The sequence below is a fragment of the Vipera ursinii genome (assembly GCF_947247035.1).
Source record: "Vipera ursinii genome assembly, chromosome: 2".
Taxonomy (NCBI): Eukaryota; Metazoa; Chordata; class Lepidosauria; order Squamata; family Viperidae; genus Vipera; species Vipera ursinii.
Window position 1 is genome coordinate 112,595,299 of NC_139513.1, and position 16,361 is coordinate 112,611,659.

Below are 16,361 nucleotides of genomic sequence, written 5' to 3' on the forward strand. Positions count from 1 at the left end.
GTTATTTAGCCTTCGTTGTGCACAATCCAAATATAAGAGTGTTGATAAATATCTCTTCTATACTAATAGAGGGGAAAGAATAATTTGAGCTGAATATAGATAAGAAGGTATGTAAAGGTTAGAGAAAGTGAAGAATTTAGATGGGATTGAGGAGTCAGTTGGTCTCCTTCTTTCAATCTTCTCTCCTTTAAACAGCTTGTTGGATTTTTGAAGAGGAAAACAACTCAGGAGAGGATGGAACTGACATGGGCAGGAGTTCTGCTTCTTCTCTGTATACTTTTCACCCTTTTCTCTTCCTTCCAAATGTACAAGAAAAAAGGGCAGCTGCCCCCTGGCCCTACTCCATGGCCGATTTTGGGGAACCTCTTGCAGCAAGATGTACTACCTCTGTATAAAACCTATAAAAAGGTAAGATTAGGTACCTATTATACTTCTTTGCTTTTTCAGGTGATTATTTTGAAAGATATATCCACATTTCCCTAGTTTAAGGAGTATGATTTTCCTCTATAAGAGTCCAATTTTGTTAGGGGCTCTTGTGCATCTTCAGTAGGAATTTTAATTTAAAGTCACAGTTACAGTCTGATAAACACACAATGGAGGTTAAAAAGTTCATTAAAATATGTGGTTACAAGAAAAACTTGTTATCATATGTTTTCCAGTACCAAATTACTTGCAGAAATCTATTATACAGTCAAAATTGTGATTATCTCATTCCCATCATCTCACCAGCCAGGAGATACATGCAATTTATCCAATCATATTGATGTACCCTGTAGATATTAAGAATGATAAAAGCTTAGATTTTATAATGGTGAATTTAAGAACTATTTCAAGCATGCTTTAGAATAATTTCACCCAAAAACGCTTTATCGTTTAATTAACTGGGTTTTCATCTAATTTTACCTTTAGCTTATGAAGGAGTATGGACCTATATTTACTGTCTGGATTGGATCAAAACCAATGATTGCTCTTTGTGGATATGAGGTGGTAAAAGATGCTTTGATAAATCAAGCAGAAGAATTTGGTGGGCGAACTCATATGACCTTTCACAGACGAATGACCCAAAATAAAGGTTGATTTTGTTTTATTTCCTTGTTTGTTTTTGTTCTTTTTAATTTTCTATAAGTAATTTTAAATTATTTTAATGCTCTTAATATTATTCATAGTTATGAAAGTTTCACTTGAAATGAAGTTTTGTAAAGAGGTTGATCTGTCATGCTTTTTGAATAGGAACACCTTTTTTTCACCATTTCACTTTCACTGATTGTTGCACTGAGCGACTGATCAGGGTTCTGGCCTCAACTCTTAGAGCCCCGTAACAGGGGTGAGAATTTAGAGGGACCCTCGCAAGGGTGAACACCTTGAATATGGAAGGATCTTGCCCTTTGCCACCGACCCAGTGTGCCGGACGTTCCAACGGTCACACTTGGGAACTGCGATAGCTCAGAGACAGAGTCCTAGGACAAACTGAGGCACCAACACAAGTTTGTTCAAGGTGAGAGAGCACAGAGTGCCCGGGGTGGATGGTCTTGCCCCCCGAACAGCTTCGCACACCCTCCTTTTATTAGGCTGTTTCATTTGGGAGGGGGAAACACACTCATGAGGGAGCAACATATGGAAGGTCAAAGGGAAAACATAACTCATTGTATACAACTGCTATTGAAGAGAGCAAAAGTCATCACAGGAAACAATAAAGCATGGCTTATCGTATGCTAACAGAAAATACAAGGGTTGTCATCAGGAAGGCATATCTTTGAAAGGCATGACTTGAAACATAACTTGAAATATAACTCAAAGCAAGGACAATTATAAAAGACAAGTCTTGTTATAAATGAAGCAGGGGACAAAGGTTTATCACAGGAATGCAGACTTCATAATTATAATTGGGGAAAGGCAGAGGTTTTATCTTGAAGCAAGGACAATTATGAACAAGTGTAAAGAGATTTATCACTACAACTCAGGAATGCAGAACTTTATAACTTTTAATATAGGAATCAAAAAAGGTCTTTTGGGAGTCTGGGATATCTACAACTGATCACTTCTGAAATCTGTTCTGGTTGTTCCTTACATGCAAAAAAAAAAGTAACCTCATCTCTAAACTTTGGGAAGGCAGAACAAATACTTTTCAAAGAGGATATTTTGGGAATTTGGACTTTGAATAAACAGGATAGAAAGAATATTGCAAGAATATAGTTTTGATATTGGACAAGATATCTGAGAATATTGTGGACAGCCAAGAATAAGAAACAAATACCTCATTGAGCAAATCAGCTCAGTGTTTCCACTCAAAGCATAACTGACCAGACTAAAATTATCATTCTTGGGTCGTGGTTCAAAAATCTAGCTCTCTAGAGAAGGCTATAATGGTGAGAAAGATAAAAAAGAGGATGGCCATCTGCAACATCAATGAACTTGGTTAAAATGATGATAAATGTACCCTTACAAGTCCTGAAGAATTAGGTTAGGGATAGATTGTGTTGGAGGAAATCTAAAGATAGCTAAGAGTTGAGAGTAACTTGTTAGCACACAATCAAGCAAGCTAGTACATAAGTAATTGGAAGTGATTTATTTTTATCAGTAAAAGCTCTACGGCAAGTAATAATAATAAAATAAAATCCACAACTCAAAACAACTCCAATTTTCTTCTGCTTACTGAAAACGGCATCTCAGTATTGAGTTCCATGTCTAGTGTATGGATTTCTTTCTATCTATAACACATGTATAGAAACTTACGACATGGTTTTCACAGCCTCATTCATTTCTCTCTTAATATGACAGCAGTCAAGAATGGAAAGATGGAAACTGTGAAGTTTGCTTCCCTGGTATTTCAAACATCAAGCCTTGTTTACTTTAAATGTGAGGAAGGAAAATTCTCTGATGCATAATTTATTGCAGTGCAGTAGCCTCTTTCAACTATGATTGAAACAAAGATTTGAAAAAGGAAAGTGCCTGAAATATTGTATCTAAACATGTTCTTCCACAAAAGCTGAGAATTGACCAACATCACGATCCTTTTGGTGTCTTTTGTTTCAGGGTTTGGTAAAAATGGTGAGAAGAAATGGAGGGAGCTGCGACGGTTCACACTGTCTACCTTGCGAGATTTTGGGATGGGGAAGAAAAGAATGTCTGAGAGGGTTCAGGAGGAAGCCCTTTGTCTGGTGGAGGAAATAGCTGCCAAAAAAGGTCCTCTAAAGAAACTGACACCTATTCTCCAACACAAGAATCATATCAGGAAGACTATTATCTTTTAAAATATGAAACTGGAAAGGGTTTGTTGTATTATGTGAAGTTGCAGGAAAATTCTAAACTGAAACTCAACTTCTCTGTGCTTAAGTACACAAAATAAAGAAAAACATGTGTGTGTGTGTGTATGTGTAAACTAAATGAGGTAAGGAAAATATGGATAAGAATCAACTGCATGAGTGATGGAGATCTGTGCGGTGACATGGATTTGAATTATGGCTATTGTAGGAGATGACCAGGCTGACCCCAAGGGAGGGATCAAACAAATAATCAGTCATGAGTCCCTTCGTGCCCATAAGAGAGCTATGCCCAGCCTACCTTGAATCCTTCTACTCTTATCTCCTGATAATTTCCTTTGACCATTAGTAGTTTGGATTCTTGTAGAGAGCTTAAGCTTACAATAAATCTTTATACCCATTTGAAATGCCTGGATCATTTGAACATGATTATATATCAGGCAAATTCAACAGCCAGCAAAAGAAGTTATGGATGAATGACATAGATAATCTAAGGCTAGAAAGGAAACATGGATAACATCTTGCTTTTATAGGTATGACGAGAGAATAGGCAGTTTGCATGAGGGTGGAGATCTGAAAGTCACTGTGGATCTGGACTGAATCGTCATAAATAGCATTCCTCTAAGATTTGTGCCTCTTTTGAATATAATCATTAATGGACAAATCTCTGGAATCAGAAGGGAAAAGAAATGGAAAGAAAAGAATAGGATTATTTTTTTAATAAAGAAAGAATATAGAGAGAAAAAAGAAATTAGAAGAGACAGTCGGGAGAGTTAAAACTGGAAGTAGAAACTTCTAAGGGAAGGGACAGGGAGGAAAACCCCCCACCATGAACAGAAAATGGCAGAGAAAGGAGTGAGAGAACAATTATTGACAGAAGACAGCAAGACTTTGAAGAAACTCTAGTGGTAATAAGGTTTATGTTTTCATTTAATTATGTATAGGCTCTTCTATTTAATATTATTTATTAAAAAATACCAATAAAATCTTTGAATTACTTCTTTGACCCAAATCATTTTTTGTTGCAGTTCTGTGGTGAGAACTGTGGAAGGGAAGATCCCATTCTTTGATCCCTCTCATAAATGTCTGTGACCTTTGTTGCAGGGCAGCCTTTTGACCCAAGAAGAAATTTTGCAAGTGCTATTTCTAATGTGATCTGTGCAGTTGTCTTTGGCAATCGATTTGATTACAAAGATAAAATCTTCATAGAGAATCAACAAATTGTGGAGTCTCACATAAGAATTCGGACTAGTTTCCTAGGACTGGTATGTTTTTCCTCTCTGATGCTCTTCCTACCATAAACACTCATTTTTACTAGTGGTTCTCTCTGTGTGTTCGAATATCCAAATAAGGAACGTGAAAATTACTGTAGATGTGATGAGCTACTAAGCTGGAGAAGTCAAATCTAGACATCCAGCAAGACTGAGCCATCAAAATGGCTTCAACTGGTGCAGAATGCGGCCGCGCGAGTTGTAATGGGGGTTTCCCGATACTCCCATGTAACACCTCTACTCCGCGAGCTGCATTGGCTTCCGGTTGCCCTCCGGGTGAAATTCAAGGTGCTGGTTATCACCTATAAAGCCCTACATGGCCTGGGTCCGGGTTATTTGAGGGAACACCTGCTGCCGGCATCAAACGCCCTTCGCCCAGTGCGCTCCCACAGGGAGGGTCTGCTCAGGGTTCCGCCGGTGAGAGATTGCCGGCGGGTGACACCCAGGGATAGGGCCTTCTCGGTGGGAGCGCCTGCCCTCTGGAACCAGCTGCCGGTGGAGCTGAGGACTGCCCCCGACCTCCGATCATTCCGCCGGGGCCTGAAGACCTGGCTCTTCGAGCTCTCGGGCCCAGACTGAGGAGGAATTTTTAATTTGGGGTTCTTTTTTAACTGACTACAGGGTTAATTTAATTTTTTTTAATTTGGTTCTTAATTTTTGTATTTTGGATTTTTAATTCCCTGTAAACCGCCCTGAGTCCTCAGGGAATAGGGCGGTATATAAATATAATTAAATAAATAAATAAATAAATAAAATATAAATTGGTTTTCAGCAAACCTTCTTTTCTGGCTGGGCTTATTTCCCATGGGATCATTTCATTCTCTTTTAACTGCTTTGGTCTCTGACCTGCTTATTTCTAGGACTTGCCCATTTCTTAACTAGTCAGGGAGGGCCAAACATGGAATTTCACTGGAGGGGTTGATTCCGCCTAATTGTAATGTTTCACTTAAATTTTTCATCTCTTGACTGAAAAGTTAACTTTAGTTCTCAAGCGTATTTCTATTACAGTAGCATTATCCCCCAAGCCATTAGGTTTGTGATATAAGAGGAATATCAATATTATGATCAAACTGAAAGGTATATTATTATAATATTTTTAAAAGTACAATGTTACATTTTTAACTATAAATAATATTAGCAGTACTAATCATCATATCAAATTATGCACAGGTGCCTCTCTTCTAATCATGGTATTTTTAGACATTTCCCCTATTCTTATGTCCTTCTTTCCTCCCTGCTTCAAGAACTGTCACCATTTTCATCATTATTCCTTCGTGGAATAGCTGGGGTGAGGCTAGAAAAATGGTGGGCAAGTCCCTTGGCAGAATATATCCTGTGTGGAAATCAGCCTAGGTGAGGAAAGATCTGGGGAAAAGACTTCAAAAATACTCCATTTTAACCAACTTATTATAAATAAAAATTCCTACCATGCAGTAGTTCCCAAGACACTGTACTCAACACTAAAATTAAAGATAGCTTACTGAAATTCTTGTGGAACTTGTCTTCTTGGTCTTGGCACCCAGCTGAGGTTTGATAATTAGCAATGTCCAAGTAAAAGCTACTCTCTGAATATTTGGGGCATTAAGCCTTCACCATTATGGTCTAAAAACATACTGTATACTGATTAATGTCAACTCTGCACAGGTGTACAATTCTTTTCCAAAAACAATGGGATACTTATTTGGACGACATATCAAGCCTTTTGGTGAGACTGAAAAAGTCTGTGATTATATCCGTGAGAAGGTGGAATTGCACAAGGAGACACTGGATCCCCAGAACCCACGTGACTATATTGATTGCTTCCTTCATAGAATGGAGAAAGTAGGCATAGATACCATTTCTGCATAACTGTCTGAATATCTCCAATATGTATCTAAGATGAAACTAGTTCACCTCGTATGAAAGAATATGAAAATATTTATTACCCCTTCTTTAATTTCTTACTTTAATTTGCCATTTATTAACATGTACTACTATGCCCAACATAATTAAAATAAATAAGTATAGACATTTGCTTTACATGCTAATTTACATATCTTATACACTCTTAATAGGTGATATCAAGATAATCATTCATCTTCCAGAAGCAATTTCTATTAGAATTAGTCTCTCAGATATAACATTCAAGCTCCTATGCTCAGATCTAATCCTGTTTTCCCACCATACAGCTTAACAGTTGCTTTTGTCCAGCTCTAAATAACAAACTTAGTCAAAGGTTGACACTTTAATTCTGGTAATTTCTTGTGGTAAATATTTGATAGGTACATCAGACAGACAAGTTGTTTCCTCTTTGCATCAAATGGTGATTGCATAAATGCTTTACAATTGAAAAATTCTCCTATGTATTCTAAAGTTAGTCAGATCTAATTAAGTTTCCTTTAACTGAGAGACACTATGAAGAGTTTCATGAATTACTTTAAATCAACCCCATTTTCATCCTTCTGTTTCCCTTTCTATTTTCTTTTCAGGAGCAGAACTCATCTGAGGGAATCTACACTCTTGAAGATCTTGTGATTACTGTGTTTGGTCTCTTTACTGCTGGGACAATAACCACAAGCCGTGCTTTGCTCTCCAGCATCCTAGCAATGGCTAAATTGCCACACATTCAAGGTACAGAAATAACCACAAATATATAAAGATGTCAACTCTTTAGGGCAGGGCTCTTCAAACTTGGCCCTTTTATGACTTGTGGACTTCAACTCCCAGAATTCCTCAGCCAGGCATGCTGGCTGAGGAATGGAATTGAAGTCCACAAGTCATAAAAGGGCCATGTTTGAAGACTCCTGCTTTAGGGCTTCCAGTATTAATCCTGGAAAAAATAAAGTAAGGATGCTGTTGAGTAAAGTAAACTCATTGCAGCTGCATTTCTGCAGTTTTCCTGGGAAGTTTTGGGAAGTGTTTGCCAAGATCTTACAGAATGTTTTGATTTTTTTATTTCCCAGTTAAACTAACAAGCCCTTGGAACACCGGGGCTTCCATCAAATCTTGAGATTACATGAAGAGAATTCTAGTAAAATAATATCCACTAGATCAAGGGTTCCTAATCCTGACTCCTTGGACTAGTATTGTTGGGAACCAGGCCGTGCAAGTAGGTTGTGAGTGCTTGAGGCTTCACTTGAGCAAGTGTGGGAGTTAAGCTACACATGCAGAACCAAACCCTCCCTCCTGCCATACACATACATACATACACACACACATTTGCAAATATTAAGTGATTTAAATAAGCACCACTGATTTTTATTCCATTTTTTGCCCAGTCTTGTTTGCAAAATACTTCTTAAAGGCAGGCTGAGACAAGAATAAGTATATTGTATCACCTTTTCCTACACCTTGTTCTATGTTGATTTCCACTTTAAGATCATTAAGACAAATTGTTGCCATTGTTTTTCATATATTGATTGTAGTAATTTATGTAAGAAGTATCTATGCCTTGGTTGAGCAATGCCCTAATTATTGTCTGCTGGAATTCTGAGTTGCAGTCAATGAAATTGTAGTCAATGAAAGCCATGTACAGAGGCATGGTGTATTTGCTATACCTTTCATTGACTTGATGATCAACTTGGATGTGATCCATTGTGCTGTAACCACTTCTGAATCCTGCATGCTGCGCATCACTTAATGTGCTCAATATTCTTTTTGCTATTATCTTGGTGAAAACCTTGTCAATGAGTGAAAGAAGGCTTATTGGGCAAGTTCTTTAAATCATCTTGGGCCCTTTTCCTATGTATAAGAATCACTTCAGCATTTTTCCATGCATTGGTTATTTTTTCTTTTCTGAGGCATCTCACGTATAGTTTTGCTAATATTTTGTGTAAACTGTGATCACCAGCTTTCATAATTTCAACCGTAACATAGTCTTCTTGCACTAGAAAAATTGAAATGGTCTCCACTGAGAAATGACTTTGAGGAGGAGCCATTTTCCTGACTGGAAGTGGCTTCTCTGAATGTGCTTTGGAAAACATGTTTCTATTCAAGTGGTAGCTGGCTGTGGGTGCTCAGTACAATACAATAAAAGGTTGTCAATCTCATCTCAATATGTTTTTTCTCACAGCTAAGGTGCAGCAAGAGATTGATGAGGTAGTGGGTACAAATCACACTCCAAGCATGGAAGACCGGTTGAAGATGCCTTTCACAAATGCTGTGATCTATGAGGTTCAACGTATTCAGACTGGGAGCCTTGAGAGCCTTCCACGGGCAACAACTTGTGATGTAAAATTCCATGGTTACAACATTCCCAAGGTGTGGCAATAATAATTACTGGTAAAGATATTCTGCAGAAGAAAAAAATAGATGACTGTATATAGTCAAAGATCCTTCATATTCAAGACAGTTTGAATAAGTATGTATTAAGCCCTAAATGGCATGGGTCCGGGTTACTTACCGGAGCACCTGCTGCCGGCATCAACTTCCCTTCATCCAGTGCGCTCCCACAGAGAGGGCCTCCTTAGGGTGCCGTCGGTCAAAGAGTGTCGACTGGCGGCCCCCAGGGGGAGGGTGTTGTCTGTGGGTGCGCCAGACCTTTGGAACCGTTTACCAGTGGAGCTTCGGATGGCTCCCGACCTTCGCTCCTTCCGACGTGACCTAAAAACATATTTATTTGAACAAGCCGGCCTGGTCTGATGGGTTTAGGGGTATTTTAACGCTATTGTATTAATTTATTGAATTGGCCGTTGTATTTAATATTTTTTAATTTTTATGTATTGTATTTTATTGTATTGCCCTGTACACGGCCCTGAGTCCTTCGGGAGAAGGGCGGTATAAAAATAAAATAAAATAAATAAATAAATAAATAATATGCATTATTTATGGTATTGTGAATAGCCTAGAGTCACCTTGGATACTGACATGGGAAGTATACAAATTTAATAAATTAATTAATTAAACCAAATCTCTCTCCCTTTATTCCATTTCAGAATGTTTTCAGATTGCTCCCTGCTGGGCTATTTTATTTGACACAAGTGAGGCTCTTTATTCTCTGGATGAAGTAGCACCAATTAATGTCATTTTTTGTTTACCGCCTTATTCTAGAACATGGCTGTTGTGCCAGTCCTCTGCTCAGTACACTGTGATCTTCTCCATTGGGAGACTCCAGAGAAGTTCAACCCAGATCATTTTTTGAATGAAAAGGGCCAGTTCAGGAAAAGAGATGCTTTCATGCCATTCTCAGCAGGTATAGTCCTCTGGGACAGATAGTATTACCAATTCATATGCTTGCCTGATCCATGTTATCCTTTGATCAGCTTTGAATAAGCTTTGTTTTCTTGTTTGCTATTTCAGGGATGAGGGCTTGTCCAGGAGAGGCTCTGGCTAGGACGGAGTTCTTCCTGTTCTTCACCACTTTGCTCCAGAAGTTCACCTTCTATTTGGTTGAGGACTCCAAAGACACAGATGTAATGTCTTCTTTTAAGGACTTCCAAAATAAGAATCAATACCCCCTCATACGAGCCGTTAAACGTTCAGTGGACACTTGTGTTCAATAATTAAGACAAGGAAAGAAGCCAAGATCATGATGAGTGACAAGTCCTTTCTCTCTTCCTTCCTTCCTTCCTTCCTTCCTTCCTTCCTTCCTTCCTTCCTTCCTTCCTTCCTTTCTTTCTTTCTTTCTTTCTTTCTTTCTTTCTTTCTTTCTTTCTCCTTCCTTCCTTCCTTCCTTCCTTCCTTCCTTCCTTCCTTCCTTCCTTCTTACATTCCTTCCTTCCTACATTCTTACATTCCCCCCTCCTGTCCCTCCATTTTCATCTTCCCACTTTTCTTCCTTCCTGGCACATATTCTATCCTACAAATTGTTCCTTTTAAAGTCTAGGAACTGGACTGGCTGACCTATGATAATAAATACTCAAGTAAAGCATGTGGAATAGTTATTACTTTTAAAAGCAATCTTGAAACCTATGTGGAATACGAATACAGTGATTGAAGAATACTTTTTTTATGGGAAATAAATACTATTACTTCTTTTCTGATAACATTTTATGGGGAAATTAAGAAGAACCTCTTATGGCAGTTGTCATCTGCAAGTTATTGCAGATTTGGAGGCTGGTGGTGCCAACTGGATGTGAAGTCCCTTGGTTGAATTTGGGCTCTAGGCTAGGGAACCATTTTGATTGCTGCTGCTATATTTCCTGTTGATCAGCATCATGTCTGCTTGAGCTTCTGGATCTGTTGTTGAGTTGACAATAGAGACCCTGAGGCTGTTGGTTCATGGGTATTTCAACTTCACATCTGGTAGCCTTGAGTCTAAGGTAGTCCAGGAGTTTATGGCCATCATGGCAACCATGGACTTGTCCCAAATCATACAACTAATGTATACCAGGGACCACACACTAATTTTTATTTTGCGGCAGTTGTGACATATTGTGATGTTTTGGAGAACATCACATTCATTCCATTGCCATGGTGATGATACTTTCTGGTTTGCTAGGTGTTATCCCACCTCATAGGGAGACAGGGTCTTTAAATCAGCCCATCCAAGGTACCTGATGGACTTTTTGGGTGTCAAAGGAAGTTTGGGTTTTTCACTGAGATTTGGTGGGCCATCTGGCTGAGGCCTTACTTGGAAAAAAGCTCCATAATGTTCTATAAAATTCCAACTTTGCAAGAACTCCTCCCCAAGCTGGACACTTTGGCTGACCTGCAGTAGTGTGAGTTGCTAGGTGCCACCACAGAGTGCATTTAGAAAAGGTCCTGAGGGTAGGGCCTGTGGCCTATGACAGGAGGCAGGTGGTTCATTCCCAGCTGTGCAGTTATGGTCAATCAACTCTAGCAAGAGACATGCCAGTTATCACCCTAAATCCTTCTACTCACAAAGGAGTCCCTCCCTTCAAAAAAAGGTTTGTGAGTTGATTAATAAGTCTTGACAACTGTCAAGACTAATCACGGTTGTCATAGTTTGATCTGAGAGGGGAGGGGTGTTATGTACTGGGCTTGTGGTGATACACCACATGCGTTGCTGGAGCAGCTAATGGCTCTCCAGCAACCCAGACTAGCTGTCTCCTGTCCTGCAACTGGCTAGCCCCAGGCGGCAAGAGTGGGTTCAAACCTATTGGCTGCCGCCTAGGGGCTAGACTATATATTGTGGCTGGTTGCTGGAATTACTTCCAGCCATTTTGAGTGACTATCCACTACTATCAGGAAGAGTTGCCCTTGAAAAGGCCCAGCATAGTCTATGTGAATCCTAGACCAGGGAGTGTGCGTTTCCTCCCACCTGTGAACTGGGGCCTGTGGCATTTCAGGCCTAGATTGCTGGCAAATATAACAACCATGGACTTGACTCTCAATGGCCTTATGAAGGCCAGGCCACCATAGGTAGCTTCTAGCTAAGGCTTTCATTCTGACAATGCCTGGATGGCCTTCATGTAAGGAGTGTAAGACCCTGTCTCTTAGGGAAGTAGGAATTATGACTCTATTCCCCCATAAAATGCACCCTTTATGTGCAGACAACTCATGTCTCCTGACAAAAAGAACTTTAAAATTCAGAGCCTGGACTTTTTTCCAACCAGCCCGTGTATACCCATGACAACACTCTACTAAGTATTTTATCTGTGGCAGTTTCAGCAGCAATATCCCCTGCATGGAGGGGAAACTCAGGTATGTCCTGTATGGACAGTATTCTAGCAGCAGGAGCTGGATCTAGACCCATTAGTGGCAGTGGTAGTCTGCTGAGGCCATCAGCATGGCTCATTTCTTTCCCTGGTTTGTGAATTAGTTTAAAATTGTATGCAGACAGAAAAATAGACCATCTCAACATTCTTGGAGATAGTATGTGGGAGGTTTGTTTGTCTGTTGTGAACAGTCCCAACAGAGGTTTGTGGTCAGTGTAGACAGTGAAAACCCTGCCATATAAGTAATCATGAATTTTTTAAATTCCAGCAACTATGGCCAGGGCCTCTGTGTCAATCTGGGCATAGTTGTGCTCAGCAGAGGACAAGGTCCTTGAGTAATATGCAATAGGAACCTGTTTCCCATTTTTCTCTATGTGGCTTAAGTCTGCCCCCACCCCATAGGGAGATGCATCACATGCAAGACATACAGGTTTAGACTCTATGTAATGAGTTACAGTGGATTTTTCAGACAGTAGTGCTTTCAAGTCCTGGAAACATTTTTCATGTAAATTAGCCCATTTCCAAGGAGCTTTTTTGTCAAGTAGCCTGTGGAGGGGCTCTGCTATTGCTGCCTTATGCGGTAGGAATGTATGATAAAAATTTAGGGAGGCCCAAAAATGCTTGAAGCTCTCTTTTTGATTTTGGCCTAGGAGCCATCTTAATGGCCTTCACTTTAGAATCAGTGGGGTGAATGCCGTTAGCATCAATTTGGAACCCCAAGAATTCTGTTGATGAAACCCCAATACTACACTTGTTCTTTTTAATTTGAGGCCTGCTTCACAAAACCTCTGCAAAACAGCCCTGAGCCTTCTGGCCAACCTTCTGGGGATTCCCCTGCAATAAGAACATCATCAAAATAAGGGCAGACACCCTGGATGTATTTTCCATAATCCCTTGGAAAATACCCAGTGCAACCCTGACTCCAAACTGTAAGCATTTAACTTTGAACGCCCCTCTGTGAGTCATGATCGTTTGAGCCGTGGCTGTGGCCTCATCAACCAGCAATTGCTGATAGGCCTGTGCTTAATCAAGTTTAGCAAAAATGGTTCCCCCTTCCAAGGAGGCTAAAATATCATTGACCACAGGGACCGGGTAAGCATGTTGCTTGAGGGCCTTACTTAATGTGCATTTATAATCAGAGCAAATGCAAACTTCCCCGTTGGCCTTCAGAGGGGTGACAATAGGAGTTTCCCACTCCCCCCCATCAACAGGCTGTAACACGCCTTGTTCTACAAGCTTATTGATTTCGGAATCAATTTTGTGTTTTAAGCCAAAGGGGACCCTGCGAGGTTTAACCCTAATTGGAACAACGTTAGGATCTAACTTAAAAGAAATAGGCGGGCCTGTGTATGTCACTAGGGTTGAATCAAAAACATCCGCATATTCTTCGCACACTAACATGAGGCCTGCATTTTGTGTCCAGTTTATTCCAGTAATCTGAATACCTAAGGCATCAAACCAATCAAGTCCAATAAGACTCATTCTTTGGCCCCCTACTACTATTACATCCAGGTGCCCCCAAAAACCCTTTAAATTTTACCAATAATGTGGCTTCACCCTTAACTTTAATGTGAGTGTTTTGAAAATCCATTAAAATGATATCTGAGGGTCTTAGTTTAGCCCACTTGTTACTGCACCTATACATGAAGTCAAATGTGTCTTGCGAAATGATTGAGACTGCAGAGCCAGAGTCCAATCCATCTCTTACATGGAATTGCTTCTAGCTCTACCAAGAGCTTAAGTTTGGGTTTGAGGGGGTGTTGAGCTCGGGTGTGCCATACGCTTCTACGGCTTCTGAAGAATCCCACACTAAGTGGACCCTGGGCCCCAGTACCTCTCCTAATCTTTTCTTCCGACTAGTGTTTGGGTGGCCAGTCTCTCTGGCAGGCTCTGCAAACCACCGCGATGTGGCCTGTTCTTCCACAAGCTCTACATGTGGCCAAACGAAATCTGCAATTGGCGCGAAGATGGTGGCCTCTGCACCCGTTTACATCTTGGTAAGAGTACTGCCTTGTAACTGTCCTCTCGCTGATGGGTGTTGCGGTGTTGTGCAATGGATTGCCTTTGAAGTCTGTTGATTTCGGGTTCTTCATCCACTGACGATTCTCTGGCGCATTTGGTGACCTCAAGATTGACCGATTCTTTGACTTTTGAAGGTTTAGTAGGCTGAACAGTCTGCATTGCACCCCGTTGCATTGCTTCGTCGGCCATCACCTCATCCTGTGCCTCGGAAAACGTTAAGTTGGGTCTAGCAAACAGTCCTCTGCTGAAGCGTTCTGTCCCAAAGGCCACAGATGAGCAAGTCTCTTAGTTGTTCTTCTAAGTTTGAGAACTTGCAAAGGCTTGCGGCCTGTCTTAGGCCCGCAATGAACTCCGAAGCTGTCTCCCCGGGTAGCTGCACTCTTTGGTCGAATTTGGATCGCCACGCCATCTCTGACATCTTGGGCTGGAAGTTCCCAGTTAGCTTCTTTTTAAGGTCTGCGTATGAGACTGCTTCGATGGGCGTTGGCGTGAAAAGATTCTCTACCAGGTCAAAGGTTGCTGGGCCGCACATGCAAAGCAATGTTGCAGCCTTCAGATCTTCCTACGTAATCTGATTTGCTCTCAGATATTTTTCTACTTGCGAAAGATGGCCATTCTTCCGGATGCTTCACGTCAAATTCTCTTACTTTGCTGACCTTTGGCATTCTTCCTTCAGATTCCTGAGATCTTCGGATCCTGCTTCTAGGCTCAGAGTATGTGTCTGCTGAGCGCGAGGTCGCTAGTGTGGCTAGCTAGCCGGCTTAGAGGGGGTGGGAAATGCCTCTTCCCTCCGGCATGTGCTGTCGACCCCTCATTGACTTCAGCTCTTAATCAGCGAAGCAAGATCCCACCTTTGTCGCCACTGTTAAGTTATGGGCTCTTTGGTGCAGGAAGGAAGACATGAGGCTGAGTACAGGATAACACATACTTTATTCTTGCTAGAACTGTACTGGAACTTGGGCTGCAACCAGCCACAATCTATAGTCTAGCCCCTAAGCGGCAGCCAATAGGTTTGAACCCACTCTTGCCGCCTGGGGCTAGCCAATTGCAGGACAGGAGACAGCTAGTCTGGGTTGCTGGAGAGCCGTTAGCTGCTCCAGCAACACACATGGTGTATCACCACAAGCCCAGTACATAACAACCTGTGTGTTTTACCTTTTATAATCCTAACTGGGTCATGAAAGTAGGGGCCATTCCCTCACTGTTTCTAGGATGGCTTCGCAGGCCACATGAAACCACTTCACAGGCCTGATCTGGTCCCCGGGCCTTGTGTTTGACATGTCTGGTCTATTTGAAACAAGAAAAAAATAAACACATTCTTGTATATCTTTCCAGCTCTGCAAGATCTCATTCTGGGAAATTATTAAGAAATGGGAATTATTAAATATCTTTGCAGCTCAAATAAGGGACAGTCCAGGTATTGCCCTGGGGTATAGGTGAATTCAAATAGTCCAATTACAGTCTAGGGACCTGCTTTTGGGGACAATACTCTCCACTTGGGAGGTCCATGCATTGATACAATTATGCTAACCTCTCCTGATTTGTCTTTTTAGGGCAGTAAAAATCAGCCTAGCAGCTTCATAGCAATAGCAGTAGCATTTAGGCTTTTATATGTCCCATAATGCTTTACAACACTTTCTGGGTGGCTTACAATGTAGAGCATTATTTATATACTGCCCCACCAATCTTGGTCCTCATTTTACTGACCTTGGAAGGATGGAAGATTGATTCAACCTTGAGCCCCATCAGGATCAACTGTAGGCTATAGTGCAATACTGCACTTTAACCACTGCGCCACCAGGGCTCCTTCATCTTACATTGCATGATTACATAATTAATCCTAATAACACTAAAGAACTACCTGTGGTTAAGTTAAATTATTCAATTATGTTTGGATACTTTTTCATCCCTCACATTGTAAATTCACTCTTTTAGTATCTCTTTGAATTTTAGCATTAAACTATTCACCAGCACTTTACCAACAGGGAAAAAAAATATGTGGAATTATGACAGGTTCTAGTAAGCTGTGGTATATATTTGCTCCACCTGAGATTTTCCTAGACCCTGTAGCAACAGGGCAGAGGCCCAAGCTTGGTGATTTACCAGATTATGAGTTTGCAAATCACCCAAGTCAGTTATAGCTTCAATCAATTGAAGTCTCTTAAATAGCTAATCTGTCTCCTCATTAAAAGAGTGGAAACACTTTGGTT

The 16,361-nt window shown here is 40.7% G+C and overlaps 1 protein-coding gene across 1 annotated transcript; it reads left to right on the forward strand.

Moving 5' to 3' along the window:
- Positions 1-234: 234 nt before the first annotated feature.
- LOC310634198 (cytochrome P450 2C20-like) lies at positions 235-10,479 on the forward strand (the record flags this gene model as incomplete). The annotated part of the gene is made up of 9 exons (XM_083352346.1): positions 235-408; positions 910-1,072; positions 3,034-3,183; positions 4,365-4,525; positions 6,176-6,352; positions 7,000-7,141; positions 8,583-8,770; positions 9,560-9,701; positions 9,809-10,479. 9 exons carry the CDS (start codon positions 235-237, stop codon positions 10,009-10,011), a joined length of 1,500 nt encoding a protein of 499 aa, XP_083208472.1. The 3' UTR covers positions 10,012-10,479.
- Positions 10,480-16,361: the final 5,882 nt, after the last annotated feature.